The sequence below is a fragment of the Hyperoodon ampullatus genome (assembly GCF_949752795.1).
Source record: "Hyperoodon ampullatus genome assembly, chromosome: 4".
Taxonomy (NCBI): Eukaryota; Metazoa; Chordata; class Mammalia; order Artiodactyla; family Ziphiidae; genus Hyperoodon; species Hyperoodon ampullatus.
In genome coordinates, this window is record NC_136917.1 from 70,458,561 (window position 1) to 70,474,049 (window position 15,489).

Genomic DNA, 15,489 nt, shown 5'->3' on the forward strand with positions numbered 1-15,489 from the left:
ATAAAACAGCAGGACTTACCGTATTCCACCAAGCTGAAAATCTGCAAAACATCTAGTGTGTGTATGTGCAGGCGTATACACACACACACACACGTCCGCACGCACATGCAAATGCCATTTGGTGCAGAAAGAAAACATAAATATGGAGAGCAAGGAACAGAAGTGAGGCTGGTTTCAATCTCACCTCTAATACCCACTTGCAATCTATCCTTAGGCGAGTTATTAAACTCTGCTCCCCAGTGTTTGCATCTGTAAAATGGGGATAATGTTAGCACCTGCCTCACGGGGTTATTGTGAAGACTCAACGAGACATTGCATAAGACACTCCAAATAGCTAGCAGTGGCGTGCCCCAGCCTTGGCTCTGTAATAGTTTATTTTATTGCTATAGTTTGCTGTGCACTAGACACCTCCCTCCCCTGACTCCCTCCTCTCTCCCTGTCTCCCTCCCTCCCTCTCTCCCTCTGGATGTATATATGTATATATTTACACAAGTAATCCATGTTCATTTTAGAAGAACAAGAATATACATACAAAAAGAAAATTAGGGCTTCCCTGGTGGCGCAGTGGTTGCGAGTCCGCCTGCTGATGCGGGGGACACGGGTTCGTGCCCCGGTCCGGGAGGATCCCACATGCCGTGGAGCGGCTGGGCCCGTGAGCCATGGCCGCTGAGCGGGCGCGTCCGGAGCCTGTGCTCCGCAACGGGAGAGGCCACAACAGTGAGAGGCCCGCGTAACGCAAAAAATAAAAAAAAAAAATTAAAGACCATTCTGATTCCACCACCAAGAGCAGCAACTATTTTGCTAGTATCCCTCTGGTCTTTGTCTACGTAAATTCACTAAATCTATTAAATGTCCATGTGTATGTAAATACCTCACTACATATACAGGATCATACTCTACATTCTGTCTAGTAGAATTCTTTTCCTGTTCAGCAATATATCATGTCAGTAAATATAAAATATACGTTACCATTTCAGATTACTTTATAGTAGTCTATTTTAAGTAAATTCCATATTGTAGTTAGACAATCCCCTATCGCTGGAAACTTGAGGCAAGATCCCATTTTCTCTGTTATAAACTCTGTTTGTGTAAATATCCTGTATCAGCCTATTTGGATACTTTGGCAGAGGTTCTTACCATGGCACAGGGTAAATTTTTCCTCAACAGACATTACCAGTGGTCTTATTCATGGGGCCTGCATTTGTGTAGGAGATAAATTATACTTAGGGTCCTGAAGAAGTCACAGATTTTAACATAGCAGTACCTGTTTGAAGAACCTCATACCTAAACGTGACCCAGCAGCAAACAATACAAAGAGTAAACTGAGCCAAAGAAGAACACGTATAGTGTTAATACGGTGCAGAATGCAGGTACTGGTGGTCATGAACATAAAAAGTGGCCTGGAAATTTTTCAGGAATATAGAAGATCAAAGAACGATTAGAAAATAGGAAACTGGAAACAAGCAATAGCAATTTCTAGTTTGCCTTTGCAATTCATTTTACATCAAACAGAGCTCAGTAGTCATCCACAATTACCTCCTTGCATTCCTGAGTCATTTCATTGAGCAATGTCAAGGGCCACATAAAGTGCTAAGGTAGTTGTAATAAAACGTACTCAGAATTCCCAAGGAACAGAAACTGGGGGGGAGTCCTAGCCAATGAGGTAAGCTTGTCTGTGCACATCTGTCACGCAGTTGTTGAGAACCTACTATGTTCCAACCAGTGGGGACACAGAGGAAAGTAGGCCAGGCTCCCAGATCTGCTTCCAGGGAGAATCTAGGCCGTCGGGGTTGAGGGGAGGGCATGGGGGGTCAGGCGGCTGCTAGGTCGGCACGTCGGTAAAGAACCTGGACTTCTCCATGTCTTGCAATGTCAATGTTCAAATAGTTTACTGACAGGACATCTGAATGAAAGTGGAGAGATTCTGATCCCCCTCTCAGTATCACCTGGAGCAGTCATTCTCCCGCACTGAGCCTCTGTAAAGTTGGGATAACAAGGCCTCATTTCTACTCTCCACTTCACAGAGAGAGTGCCAGTATTTAGAGAAGAAAACGTTGATAACTAAGAGCTCTTTGAATTTCTTTGAAGCTGCCCAGATGTCTGAGGTAGCACGACAACACGTAGCAGGGCTAATACTGTTTGCACTTGATCATTCTGGTATTGTATTAAATTTGTATAATACTGCGTTTATATTCACAGACAAGTCAACTCCCCATAGTCTATGTTTTCATATGTATTCAGCTCCATTTTTGAGCTGAGGTGACTTCTTTCAGCATCTCAGCCCATTTTTAAAGCGGATTGTCACTGGAAAGGGGTAATTTAGGCATTCGGGGTCATTTACTGTTCTCCTCAGGCAAACATTCAAGGGAGGAAACGTTCCAGAAAACTGTCTTCTGTGCCTTTGACCTCCCATCTCTTGTGCTCACTCCTTGAGGTTTTTGTTGGCCCTGACACAGCTCTCTCCTCAACTCGCTCGCCCTCTTCACAGCTCGTATGTCTCTTGTCTCTGCCCTGAGCTTGGCCTTCCCCCTCTCTCCAGTCACTTCCATCCACTCTTGTCTCCCCTGTCATGGTCCTTTCCCTCCCACCAATGGTTTTGTAGGAAATGCTATGCTGGCCTCTTGGGGTATCTGCTCAGCAGCCCACAGCACTGCTAGTCCCCGAGATGAGATGGAAGCCAGCCAGCCAGTGTCTCTCCCACCCCACCCTATCATCTGTGTGTGACCTCACTCCTTCCCTGGACTCCTTGGCCTCTGTCATTACTACATGGGATAGTGAGATGGGAATGTCAAATTACTTGGGCACATTTCCATGCTAATCCAAAGGAAAGCCACCTGGCTTCATTACCACTATGCACTGACTCCAATATGTAAGCATGACATTTCCTAGAATGGATTATGGAAAACATCTCAGCAGGCATTTAGCAGTTCCCCAAGTGGGAGGACAACAACCCTATTTCCCGTCCTGCAGGAATGCTCATCTCTAGTCTTTCAACAAGCTGACGTTTTCCCCACCCTTTCTGGAGTTGGTTCAGTCAAGATGGTAGCACAATTAAGATGTCAGAGATGGTCCTACGTAGGAGGTTCAGGGTCCTAAAACGTGAGGCAGGGGCATTACAAGACACATGGAGTCAGATGAGTCTCATTCCCCAAGACCACCCTCAGGCTCAGAGACTGACTAGAAGGACTCACAAAGCTCTTAGAAAAGCTCTTAGACTCATGGTTACAGTTAATTACAACAGAGGGATACCAGTTAAAATCAGCAAAGGGAGAAAGTGCATGGGGCAACGTCCAAGAGAAACAAGGCACAAGCTCCCAGATGTCCCCTCCAAGTAATATCACACAGATGTGCTTAATATTTCTAGCAACAATCTGTAACAACATATGCAAAGCATTATCTCTCAGGGATGCTCGCCCGAGCCTCCAGGGTGAGCATCCCTGAGATGCTCAGGGGTGTTCAGGGATGTGTCCAGGGTGTTTATTGGGGTCAGTCACAAAAGACATGCAGCACCTGCATGAAAGACCTCAAGCTACTCAGACTCCAGCCCCTACAGCAAAAATAGGTGTTCAGCATAAATCACACTGTTGGCATAAACTATCTGCTTACACTGGCACCATGTGGCCCAAGGCCTCAGGCATACAAAAAACGCTCTTATGAGGCACATTATTACAAGGACTCAGAGTTCTTCTCTTAGGAGCCAGTCTTAAAAAACAGGTCTTTTGGGCTTCCCTGGTGGCGCAGTGGTTGAGAGTGCGCCTGCCAATGCAGGGGACACGGGTTCGTGCCCCGGTCCGGGAAGATCCCACATGCCGTGGAGCAGCTGGGCCCGTGAGCCATGGCCGCTGAGCCTGCGCGTCCGGAGCCTGTGCTCTGCAACGGGAGAGGCCACAACAGTGAGAGGCCCGCGTACCGCATAAAAAGAAAAAAAAAACACAGGGCTTTCTCAGGAATGTGCAGGATTTGAGTTAACTCAAATGGGGCCTGCTGAGCTAACCCTTTCCTGCACACATTCCCAGGGTCAAGACACAGGAATGCTCTGGCACATGACAGCACCTCCTGCAGCTCAGTTACCTTCCAAAAATAAGGTCCTCTCTGCCTTCCACATAGGGTCACTGTGATTCATAATAAATAACCATTGAACTCTTTTCAAAACCAGCAGGACACCTACAGCAAGGATGCTTTTATTATTATTATTATTACTATTCCTATCATCATAATCACTATTGTCATATTATACTCACATCATAATCACTACTGTTCATGGGACAGGGCATGGGAATGAGCCCTTAATGCTTCCGTGTGATCTCAGAACAGGTCAGAAGTGCCTTTTTCCAGATGCTGAAGACAAGGACAACCTCAGAGTAGTGTGTCTTCACTCCTCCCTGGCGTTTAACCCTGTCCTTGCTTTTCTCTGTCTCCCTTCCCTTGGCAGTGGCTCAGAAATCCAGGCCCCCAGCACGAGAAGCGGACTCTGTTTGGAGACATGGTGTGCTTCTTGTTCATCACTCCTCTGGCCACCATCTCGGGCTGGCTCTGCCTACGGGGCGCCGTGGACCACCTGCACTTTAGCAGTCGGCTCGAAGCCGTCGGACTAATTGCACTCACTGTCGCACTCTTCACTATTTACCTCTTTTGGACACTAGTAAGTATGGCCCAGGGCCTGGGAGTTAGGTCGGTGGGAGCTGGCAGCCCCCCAGCTGGCACAGCCTCCCCTCTTGTCTGTAGCTCACCTCACCCACCCGGGAGCAGACAGACCTTCAAATGCTGGCGAGAGTGTGTGATTCGGTTTACTACTGCACGTGAATGTGTGTGTGTATGTGTGTGTGTGTGTGTGCACTGCTGGGAAGAGCAGATGAAGTAAAGAAAAAGCCCCAGCTTCTGAAAGTTCCTCAAAGACATGCACCCCAGACATCCCTCTCCTCTCGTAGCCAAGGACTCCATCTGTTAGGAGGCCTGGCGTTCTCCTTCTCTCGTTTATGCTCCTCTCTCTTGCCGGGATTGTAATGTATGGTGAATGATGCACTTGGCCACTGTTGCTGTCGCTGCCTGCACAGATCATGAATCCTCCTGCTGGTTATTTTCTTTTTATGTCCTGACGCGGCCTAAAGTCCTTGTTGGACGTGGAGCTGCACTTCGCCTGATGATTATTCTGGGTTGGGATATTGACTCTGCTGCGCATAAAAACACTAATTCATCTAGCTGAGAAGCTGTCACTAAAGAAAAACCATTTCCCAATAAGTGTTCCTGCTGTATATGAGGGGAAAATCTTTAACCCTCTCTGGTTCTTTATTGTTTTAACCCCATGATTGCTCAGGTACCAGTTGGCAGAGCCCACAAAGCGCAGCATCTGCCGTCTCTTAATGCTTCCCTCTGAGACCTGCAGGGAAGAATGTCACGATCCTCTAGAAGGTTTTCAGAAACCGGGCCCCCTGCTTCCTGGCATGACTCTCCTGTGCCTGCTCATCTCTAATCCGAGCACATTCCATTGTTATTCAATATGTATTTCCTGTCTAGACTGTCCCATTCCCATACCGGCAGCACAGTGTCGGCACGTAGAAGCTTCTAGTGCTCACACTTGCTCCCTTGCTCTGTCTCCCGAGTCCTGTGCCACCAGCTGCCATTCCTGCCACACTGACCAACCGCAACCCCCTGCTCATTGCGTTTCCCTCTTGTCCAGCTCTTTGCCTCCTCTCAGGGGGGAATTTCAGGCAATAATTGGGGGACACATTTCAGTCTCAGTGAGAGGGGCATGACATGAGCCTTGGTAAGCAGGTAGTGTTCCGATGCTTGGAGCTTTATCAGAGTCCTCTGGTTAAGGTAGGCATTCTGTTCCCAGCCTAATGAAGCCCCCAAGCAAAACTATTATTGTCTCCTTTAAATGTCTATGCTTCCAAAGTGTGTCCTGATTCACTGTGAATCAAGCAACCAGGCTGACTCAGAAGCCACAAGGACACAGTGATGGGAAGAGGCTTAAAAATAAGAAATTAGGGGGCTTCCCTGGTGGCACAGTGGTTGGGAGTCCGCCTGCCGATGCGGGGGATGAGGGTTCGTGCCCTGGTCCGGGAGGGTCCCACATGCCGCGGAGCGGCTGGGCCCGTGAGCCGTGGCCGCTGGGCTAGCGCGTCCGGAGCCTGTGCTCCTCAATGGGAGGGGCCACAACAGTGAGAGGCCCATGTACCGCAAAAAAAAAAAAAAAAAAAGAAATTAGGGAATACCCTGGTGGTCCAGTGGTTAGGACTCAGAGCTTTCACTGCTGAGGGCCCACATTCAATCCCTGGTCGGGGAACTAAGATCCCACAAGCTGTGTGGTGTGGCCAACAAAAAAAAAAAAAGAAAAGAAAGAAATTGTCTGTCTACTACTGTCTAACTACTGAACCACCTTGGGAAGTCATTTCACTTCTCTGAGCCTCAGTGTCCTCATCTGTAAAGTGGGGATGAGATTAATACCCATCCTGCCAACTTCCCCTGGTCTTACGAGATTGAAGTGAAAGTGTCCATGGGAAAGTGCTTTGGAAAATAATTAAGTGTAAGTTTTTACCATGTTTAGAGGTTTGCTAGTCTCTGATTTTTCTTATACAAGTGCCTAAGATGAAGGACGGATGAAGATATAGACTTAAATGATGGGCATTCAAACCAACTTAAGGCCTTTTTGAAAATCTGCTTTGTAAAGCACACACTTACCTAACAAGAAAGAAAAAAAAAGAGGGGGGTGGGCAAAAGAGGGAAAGAAAAAAGGAGATTACCTAGGATGTGATCCTATTTCATCTCTCATCCCAGGTGAAAGGAAAATTTGGGAGGGAAAGGTCCCCGGAGTGGCTCTTTCAGGAGACTGATAACATACGTCATTCCAGAAATGCTTCCAAAAGGCAGTGCTGTGTGGTAAAAAGCACGTCCCTTCGGAATCCCAAGCCTCTGTGTTTAAACCCAAGGTTTAGCATCCTGATAGCTGTGTAACTTCAAACAGGTCCCTAACCTTTCTGAGCATCCTTCTCCTAATGCAAAAACTTGGGGAAACGACTGCTAACCCCTGGGCCAATGTGCTATGGTGAGGATGAGATGGGATGACTTCGGGAACATCCATCAGAGCACCTGGCAGAGGATGGGTTTTCTTCCTCTGACTGCTGCGTTCCACCACATCCCGCACTGCCCCCGGCTTCCCTGTAAAATGCCGAGCAGCTGGAGGGAAAGAAAGCGCTTCTCCCCTTGCGCGGCCATAGCTCAGCAGCAGGTTATCGAATCTAGACTAACTCCTTCCCAGATAAATGCTGTACTGAGCGGCCCTAGCAAGAGCCGTAATTCAGAAGCTGACAGCACTTGGAAACTGCCCTCCAGCAGAAACACACTGTAAACAAGCTGTCAAGCTTAAGGAGAATATGCTGTGAAAATGTCTTAGATAAACAAACACAGTGTCAGTCCCAGCCCGGCTCCTCGGAGGAGCCCTCCTGGAAGGGCCTCGCAGGGCGCTGTCAGGAGAGACCCGTGCCCCTGCTGCTTGCCTGCGGGTGCCTTGGGAGCTCCTTGCCTCCACAGGGGCCCAGGCTTGACGCAGACTCGGGGAGTTCTGCCTTCTGGAACCTACTGTGCGGAAACACAGGTATCTGGGACCCAGGAGGCCAAGACCTCTACCACCTCCTCCCTGAGAGCTGGGGGGCGTGGGGAAGATGCCCCAGAAACATCACTGTGCATGTCACCAACCATTTGAAGCCCGTGGACAGACACGAGAAGAGTAGGTGAGAACTGAGTCCACATGAAGCATTTGGAAAGTGTCCACATAGGATCTGCATTAGCCCAGTGTAGCGATGCCCACGTGCAGTGACCCCCAGGAGGTACCACCATCCACCACGTCGCTGATGCAACCAGTGCCCAGCCCAGAAACCAGTTAAATCACAGGATGAAATGAATGATGCTCCGGCTCCTCTGGCTGACTCCCAGTCCCACGGGTTAATCACTTAAAATCTCTTTACGAAGGGGGAAGTTCCCATAGAACACTGTCCCGGCAAGGCTCACTGTGGGGCGGGTCTAGACACACCCCGAGGGTGTCCAGCACGACCTGGTGTGGCTGATTCACACCTGCGCCGCCCTCTTCTCTTCCACGTGCCATCACAGGTCAGTGAGCTGGGCCCAGTTCCGGGAAGGCAGCTTCCAAAGCCCTGGCCCCACCAATATGCTTCCGGCGCACCATAAACTCCCGAGAGGGCAGAATCAAAATTCGTAATGAGATTTCCCAAAGCCTGCTGTGACTTTACAGCAGAGCTGCAGTGCAGCCCATCACCTCCCTCAGGGAGAGGTGATGCTAATATGCTCCAGCCCTCTGTGTGCCATGCACATGACCGCAACTCTCTGTGCAGACCTTGCCCGTGACAGGAGGTTAATAAATAATAGCTTTTGGATAAAGAAATGAAGACACTTCAAGAAACCCATCCCATAAAGAGTAGTGTTTTTAGAATAGTGGCCCTGTGCTCTTTCTTCACCGTCTTTCTTTAAAACCTCAGAAATGTAAGAAACATCTAAATGAAGTTCCCAGTGTTACTACTGCCATAGCTTCTTCTTCCTTCATGTTGTTTATTTTTTCCTCACTGCCTCTTTATTGCTGTAAATCAAACCTGCTTTATTCCGCTTCTGTTCCACAAGGGGAGGGAGTGTCTTGGCGCTCCTAGAGACCACAGCCAGGACTACCCAGGGCGACTGCAAACCCACGGTCCCTCTGCCCTGCACCTACCTTCCTTTTCCCCGATGCAGCGTCATCTTCATGATGCTTTCTTCTTATCGGTTGAATTTGCCTGCAGACGTGGTGGTGAACGGCAATCAAGATAGATTAATGCTTAGTAAGATCTCGTTCGTCTGTCCGAACAAGCGGGCTGATTTTTCTACTTCCCGGCCAAGGAACCAGGAGACCTGCTAAGTCATGGACTCCCCACGTTGCCCTGGGCTTCACAGGCTTGAACTTACGTGCGAATCACCAGGGGATCTTGTTTATTAAATGCACGCTTTGATTCCTTAAGTCTGGGCGGAGCCCACAGGTGTCACATTCTAACAAGCTCCCAGGTGGTACGGCCTCCAGGGGCACACTGAGAGCAGGGCTTTCAAGGAAATAGACCAGCCTCTCTTTTTCTTTTTGCCCCCAGTTTCCTGTATCCAAGAAGGAGTGTCACAAAGTTATCTTCTTTTCCAGATGTAACCCATCAGAAATAACAGGCCAAGAACACTAACGTGTGGCAGTGGCACTGTGCTAAGTGCTCTTTATGCATTATCTCTGATATCATTATTCATATTTTACAAACGAGGACACCAGGACTTGGAGGCAGCAAACAACCCTCCCAAAGTCGCGGAGACATCCGTAGAGGATGGGGCTTCGGCCCGGTGCGCCCGGCCGGAGCCCTCGGGCTGCTCGCTCCTGCGCACAGCTGCAGCCGCTTCTGCTGCTTACGGGAGACGCCAAGCATGCGCAGATCTTTAACATTCCCGGACGAAGGGACTCTTGATTTCGAATCCAGCTTTCCTGTAATACTTCCAGGTTCCAGACTTCTTGTACTGCCTCACCTCTTCATTAGTACTTGTCTGTTTCCTACACCATCCCTGCCCTTGGCCCTGAGCAGCACGCTTTCCAGCCTGCCTCTTACATTCATGAGTAGCACCAAGCAGCAGCAGGACAGAACAGAACAGATTAAAGAGAATCAAGCTTAAAAAAAAAAAAGAAAGAAAAAACCTCTGATCCACTTTGGCATGTTCAGAGCCTCTTGGAGAAAAGCACATCTGTGTGAGTTTAAAAGCTTTTATTTTCATACTCAAATCTCTCTGGCATTCAGCCTGTGGCATCTGCTTTCTAGCCTCAGAAATCTAAGTGAGTGGCCTTGGATTTCATGAGCCTGCCATGAAGACAGACAAGCCCTTGCTGATCAAGGGCCTGCATTCTCCTCTACTTCCAGAAACACCGAGCTCAAACCACAGGGTCAGCCCACTCTTTGACCAACGTAGACCCTGTACCAGGGTCAACATGACCCACACAACCCAGGTGGTTAAACAGCCCATACCTGGATAATTTGTCACTCTCAGGTCATGGGCACCTTCCTCCCCAGCACTTACCTAGTTATCTGGATATACTCAAACTAGAACCTACTTCCACTTTTTTTTTTTTTTTTTTTTTCTGCGCTACGTGGGCCTCTCACTGTTGTGGCCTCTCCCGTTGCGGAGCACAGGCTCCGGATGTGCAGGCTCAGTGGCCATGGCTCACGGGCCTAGCCGCTTCACGGCATGTGGGATCTTCCCAGACCGGGGCACGAACCCGTGTCCCCTACATCGGCAGGCGGACTCTCAACCACTGCGCCACCAGGGAAGCCCTACTGCCACTTTTAAAGGCAGTTTGTACATCTTCAGAAGAACAGATTATTTGAATTTCCTGGGCGGTTCATCAGTGCTTTGTGCCAGCCTTCTCCAAAGCACACCACAGATGTAAGCATCTCATTCCAGTCTATTTACACAAGAAACAAGCACTTTGGGGGCAAGTTATGTCACAATTGATGATGCGTTTACTGCTCGTGCTGTCCTGTATCATGTAAGAGAGGCCTAAATCTAAAGCAGTGTTGCAATTAGAAGGTACAGGATACTTAGTCACTCAGTGAACTTAACTAAGCAGCTTCCTAAGCGCCAGACACTGTGATAGGTACACAGCATGCAAAGATGAATACAACACAAGACCTGCCCTCAACATGCTTCTAGTGCAGGGTGAGAGAGAAACAAGGGCCGTGGTGTACAGGGCACTGATGCCACGCTGAGGTGGGCACAGGCACTGGCTCAGGAAGAACTCATCAGTGGAGTTGGCGCCCAGGCCAAAGCTTCCCCACTGGATGCCATGGAAGGACTGAGCTGGAGGCAATGGGGATCACCCACAGGGGCCGCCAAGCACAGTTGTTCAGTTTGTCCACAGCACAGTACAAAGGGTGCCCTTCCTATCATACCGTGAATGGGGTCCTTCGAGTTGTGCAGTGTCCAACCTACAGAAGGGTGCGTGAGGCCCCAGCATCCCTCTCATTTAACAGAGAGAAACTTGACGACCAGAAAGGCACATTGCCTAGTCCCACAGCTGGGCAAGGGCTGGCGCCGTACCTTCTCTGCCCACTGCCCCCAGCCACCTTTCTGCCCCACTGATACTCTGGGGCCCAGACCACTATCCTGAAAATAAATCCAAACTCGGGAGGAACCTCATTTCCTATTAATACTCCGACTTTACCCAGTTTGAAGAGGCACGAGGGAGACCTGCCCTTTGTTCACACGTGGGTGCTCTGGGGCTGGGGCCAGTCTCCCAGCGCTCAGCTGCCTGCTACAGCAGTTTCCCCCAGGCTCTTGCCCCGCTGTACTGCTGTTTGGAGCTGTTTGAAATGGCGTGTATGTTGTTTGGATTGATAATCAGCTTCCGCTTACCTGAAACCTTCCCTTATTTTTCCTCTCCTGACCCCAGGTGTCATTTAGGTACCACTGTCGATTGTACAATGAATGGCGTCGGACCAATCAGAGGGTGATTCTCCTCATTCCAAAGTCTGTCAACGTCCCTTCTAACCAGAAGTCCTTGCTGGGCCTCCACTCTGTCAAGAGGAACTCAAAGGAGACGATTGTTTGATGTTTGTGTGTTTGGTTGGCTGATTTGTTGTTTGGGGTTTGGAAGTTTCTGCACTGGGCCACCCCGAAACCCTTCCTCGAGCCCGTGGGTCGAAGAACATCCAGAGCCGTGTTATCACGTCGCCCTGAGCAACAGACTCCGCCTGAAGAAAGGAAATCGCTCTTTGACTTCACATCATGGATGCTGCAATCATATGATATTTGCTAAGCTGCCAAACATGTTTATTTAGCAGATACTGTATGGAATTTTCTGAACACCTCTTTAACATATGAGGAAGGTTGTCCTGCTAAGGATGCAATTCAACTCTTCCTTTTTTATTACTATTTCAAATATATATATATAGATATATATATATATTAAACTTAGATAATAATCAAAGTTGAAAAGCCAATGTTAAAACTGATTTCATGGTTGGTTTGGATGGGTTTTGTTTGGGTTCGTTGGTTTGTTTCCCAGTTTCTACTGTAGATTCTTTGGGGTAATTTGATAGCTTGAGTGTCTTTTCCATCTCTTCCATGCCCCTTACTCAAGGGGACAGCGTAACAGCTGCAGGACAAGTCATATCTGAAGGATGTTTTGTACTAAACTTCATTTAACTATTCAGTTTTTAAAGGAAAAACAAGCGTGGCAACTCTCCCCACAGTGAACTGTTTACTTAAATTTCATTAAGGAGAAAACAATTTATGGTGAGAAGCACGCTCCTTTCAACTTGTTTGGTAATGACAGCTGATAGAAGCTATTTTCTAATAATAAATATCCAGTGTGTGAAAGACAAACCCCCACTGATTGCAATACTATTTTTTTAAATCACAAAACCTGTGAAGTTTCCCAAAGTAGATTCGAAAAAGGAAAAAAGAAAAAGCAAAAGCAGAAAGGTTGGTGTTCCTATTCCCATTTCATTTAGCGCATGTCTTAATTCTTCATTCGCATTGAACTGGAGGATCATTAGACATTTCTAGGAACCCTGGACCTATTTTGCATATCAATTAGCATTCCCATTGCTCTGCCGAATTTCCGGCTTGACAGGTAGACGTGGCCAAAAAAGCCTGTCCGAGCAGTCTAAGACCCCTTTGTCTGATTTTCCAAAAAAAAACAAAGAAAAAGGCCCCACGCGGTGCCTTCCCCCAACCATGAGCCAATTCTGTCACAGGCTGAAATAGGCTTTTTCTAAGGGCTCCATGTCCCTCTTTTATCCATCGCAGTGTAAAGGGTCTAGACTGCTCCCTGCCTTTGCGTGTCCACTGAAGCCAGGGAGCAGACATGCTGTCTGAGGTGAGCACTCGCTCAGATTGGCGCTCAGGCTCCCGTCCGCCCGCCTACCCACAGCCCCGAAGAGAAGGCGGAGCCCAGCTTTGGGGAATGCTTAAAATATGGATTTCTAGAACATGACCCACACTGCAACTATCACTCCAGCATCTGCCTCATGCTACAGGAAGTGCAAAGGAACAGGCAGTGAGGAGGGTAATGATTTTTGTCTGCAGATTGATCAAGCTGATGCAGGTGTTGCCTTTGTCTGGCGAGCCCTCCGGTCACAGACCGCTCCCCGCGCTGCCTGGGGAGAGAAACAGCTGTACTGCTCTCCGCTGCAAAACTCAGATGTGCTTTATGGCCTGTGACAATAGGTTTTCCCCCACCACGCTTCACGTCGACACTTCAATTCCAGTAATATACATCTCAGCCCTTCTGTTTACTCGGCCCTGCTCACCCCTCTGGGCTGTCATTAGCTGCACCACCATCAACCGTTTCTTAATTGACCTTTCTAAAATGCTGGACACCACTGGCTGCACGCAGCTGTCACACATTAAATTTCCAGAGCCAAGAGTCCAGCTTGGTAGCATATGACTTGCAGCCCTGTAATATAGTTGACAAACGATGTCCACCCAGCCTTGGTCCCTGAGCTGTCAGGTCAACCAGCCTCTCAACGGAGTGATGCAAACATTCATGAGAGAACCATGCCCCTTCTCCTCCCTGTTGTTTCCATGAATTAAGGAAGCAGTAGATTCCCGGGATCATTTCCTGCTGAGGTTGGCTGCAGAAAATTCCTGCTGTCTTGGTTCATGAGATGAGATGTAATGAAGCGAAATATCAAAAGCAGGCAGGTCCCTCCCCGGCAGCTCGCTGGGGCTTCCGGGCTGGGAAGGTAGGCATGGTAGTACTGTGCCTGGGCCACGCCTCTCTCCCCCCACTGCACACTCCCACCCTGGGAGATTAAGCAGAGTCCACGTGCAAGGAGTGGGTTGCATGTGGGGTGGTGGGCAGGACACCCTGGCAGCCAAAGGAGGCATCAATGCCTCCCTGCCCAGTGAGAGACTCTGATCTCCACAGCACCAGGGCCCATCTGGGATTCTGAAAGCTCTTGGAAGACACTTCATCCCCTCTTGGCCCTTTAATAACCCTGAGGTCATTCAAGGTGGGAGAGTCCGGGAACTGCAGCATAAGCACAAGACACCAGCCAAGAGGACAGAGGCAGCGGGAGCTTCGGTCCAGGCTCTGCGTATGTCAACAAGCCACGCAGCACCTGTCCGAAGGTGGGTGCATTTGCTAACCGGGGTGCTGCACGAGTTACCAGTGGTCTTGTTCTCTCTCGCTCTCTCTGCTTCTTTCTTTTTGAAAAATCCAGAATGAAACAGGAAAAGGAACGACGAGGGGCAGGTAAATGATCCTACTGGTTCACTGCTTCCCTCCACCGACCCCTTTACACAGTCCTCTCCCCGCATCCCTCGCCGTATCCTGTCTGGACCATTTTTCTTGAGAATATTAGATGGAGACAAACGTGTGTCACAGTGAAGCCAGAGAGGAAAGTAACAACAGAATCAAGTGCCGAGCACTCTCACTGGCCCCTGTGTGTACTCACGTGCCTGCCTGTTTCTCTTCTGGGGAAGGCCAGGGACACAGAGCGTTCACACGAATTCTCCGGTTCCTCAGAGAACTGAGCAGAAGCTCAGACGGGCTGTGAAACCCAATTAAGGAAAAATAAATGGCATGACTTGGAAATTGTGTGTATTTGTCTTTTGTGTCCAGGTCTCCCTCCCTGTGCCCCGAGCACCCAGGGTGGCCACTTGCGTGCGGCTGGGCTGTAGCCACAGTCATTTTATTTTCAGTGAAAGTCACTCATCTGAGGACGTGGAGAAGCCAAAGGAGAAAATGGAAGTGAACCGGCAGCCTGGCTACCTGCACTGGGGCCCCAGCCGGCTGGAGGCTCCCTACCCCGGGGCCTCTCATTCCCCTCTTGGCACTGGCCTGGGCCCGGCCGGGGTCTGCCTCGCCCGGAACTTCACGCAGCTTACAGAGAGGCCTGGTGCGCACAAAACCTCTGTCCTCAACCTGCCCTCCCAGGGGGTGTCCTCAGGCCGAAAGACCCAGAGGAGGAAGCAACCTGGGGAAGGGAATCGGCGGCACATGTTTCCTCTCCGCTTTCATCCAATGTCTTCCCAGAAGCTCCCTGCAGACCAGCCACAGAGCAGGCAGCCCTCGTGCTGGATCAGAATTACAGGTTGTGATTCTGAAGGCTTAAGTGGGATGGGAAGTGGGTCAGTGGGTGGGGACGGGGTTCGGGATTATTTTAGGTGGAGAGGTTGGGCCCAGGATGGACCTGGTTGGACGCCATCCCTCCCAGACACGCACATGCAGGATCTTGCAGGCTGGCTTCTTGCCACGGAGGCTACAGTCATGAGAGATCGGCTCTAAATAGTGATGCCCAGGGAACTGCAGACCCTCTCCAAAATGTGTCAGTTCTGCAGAAATACACGGGCTATTAGGTTCCACAGTCCACCTTTTCTGACTTTACAAAAGTCTTAGTGTCTTGGAGTTGGCTTTGGGACATACTGCCTTCCCCTTGCTGTTGAGTTGCTCTGGGGTGAGTCTGGATCTTTGCT

The 15,489-nt window shown here is 49.3% G+C and overlaps 1 protein-coding gene across 3 annotated transcripts in view; it reads left to right on the plus strand.

Annotated features, from left to right (window-relative positions):
* MARCHF3 (membrane associated ring-CH-type finger 3) overlaps window positions 1-12,369 on the plus strand; it is a gene marked incomplete at its 3' end in the record, with an annotated part of 151,426 nt that extends 139,057 nt beyond the window's left edge. For 2 of the 3 annotated variants that reach the window (XM_079703102.1, XM_079703103.1), the window contains exon 4: window positions 4,433-4,861. In XM_079703102.1, the coding sequence (XP_079559228.1) occupies window positions 4,433-4,861 (429 nt within the window). Of the gene's footprint in view, window positions 1-4,432; window positions 4,862-11,455 lie in introns of those variants that run through there. The other variant, XM_079703104.1, reaches the window with a different exon arrangement.
* Between the last annotated feature and the right edge of the window lie 3,120 nt (window positions 12,370-15,489).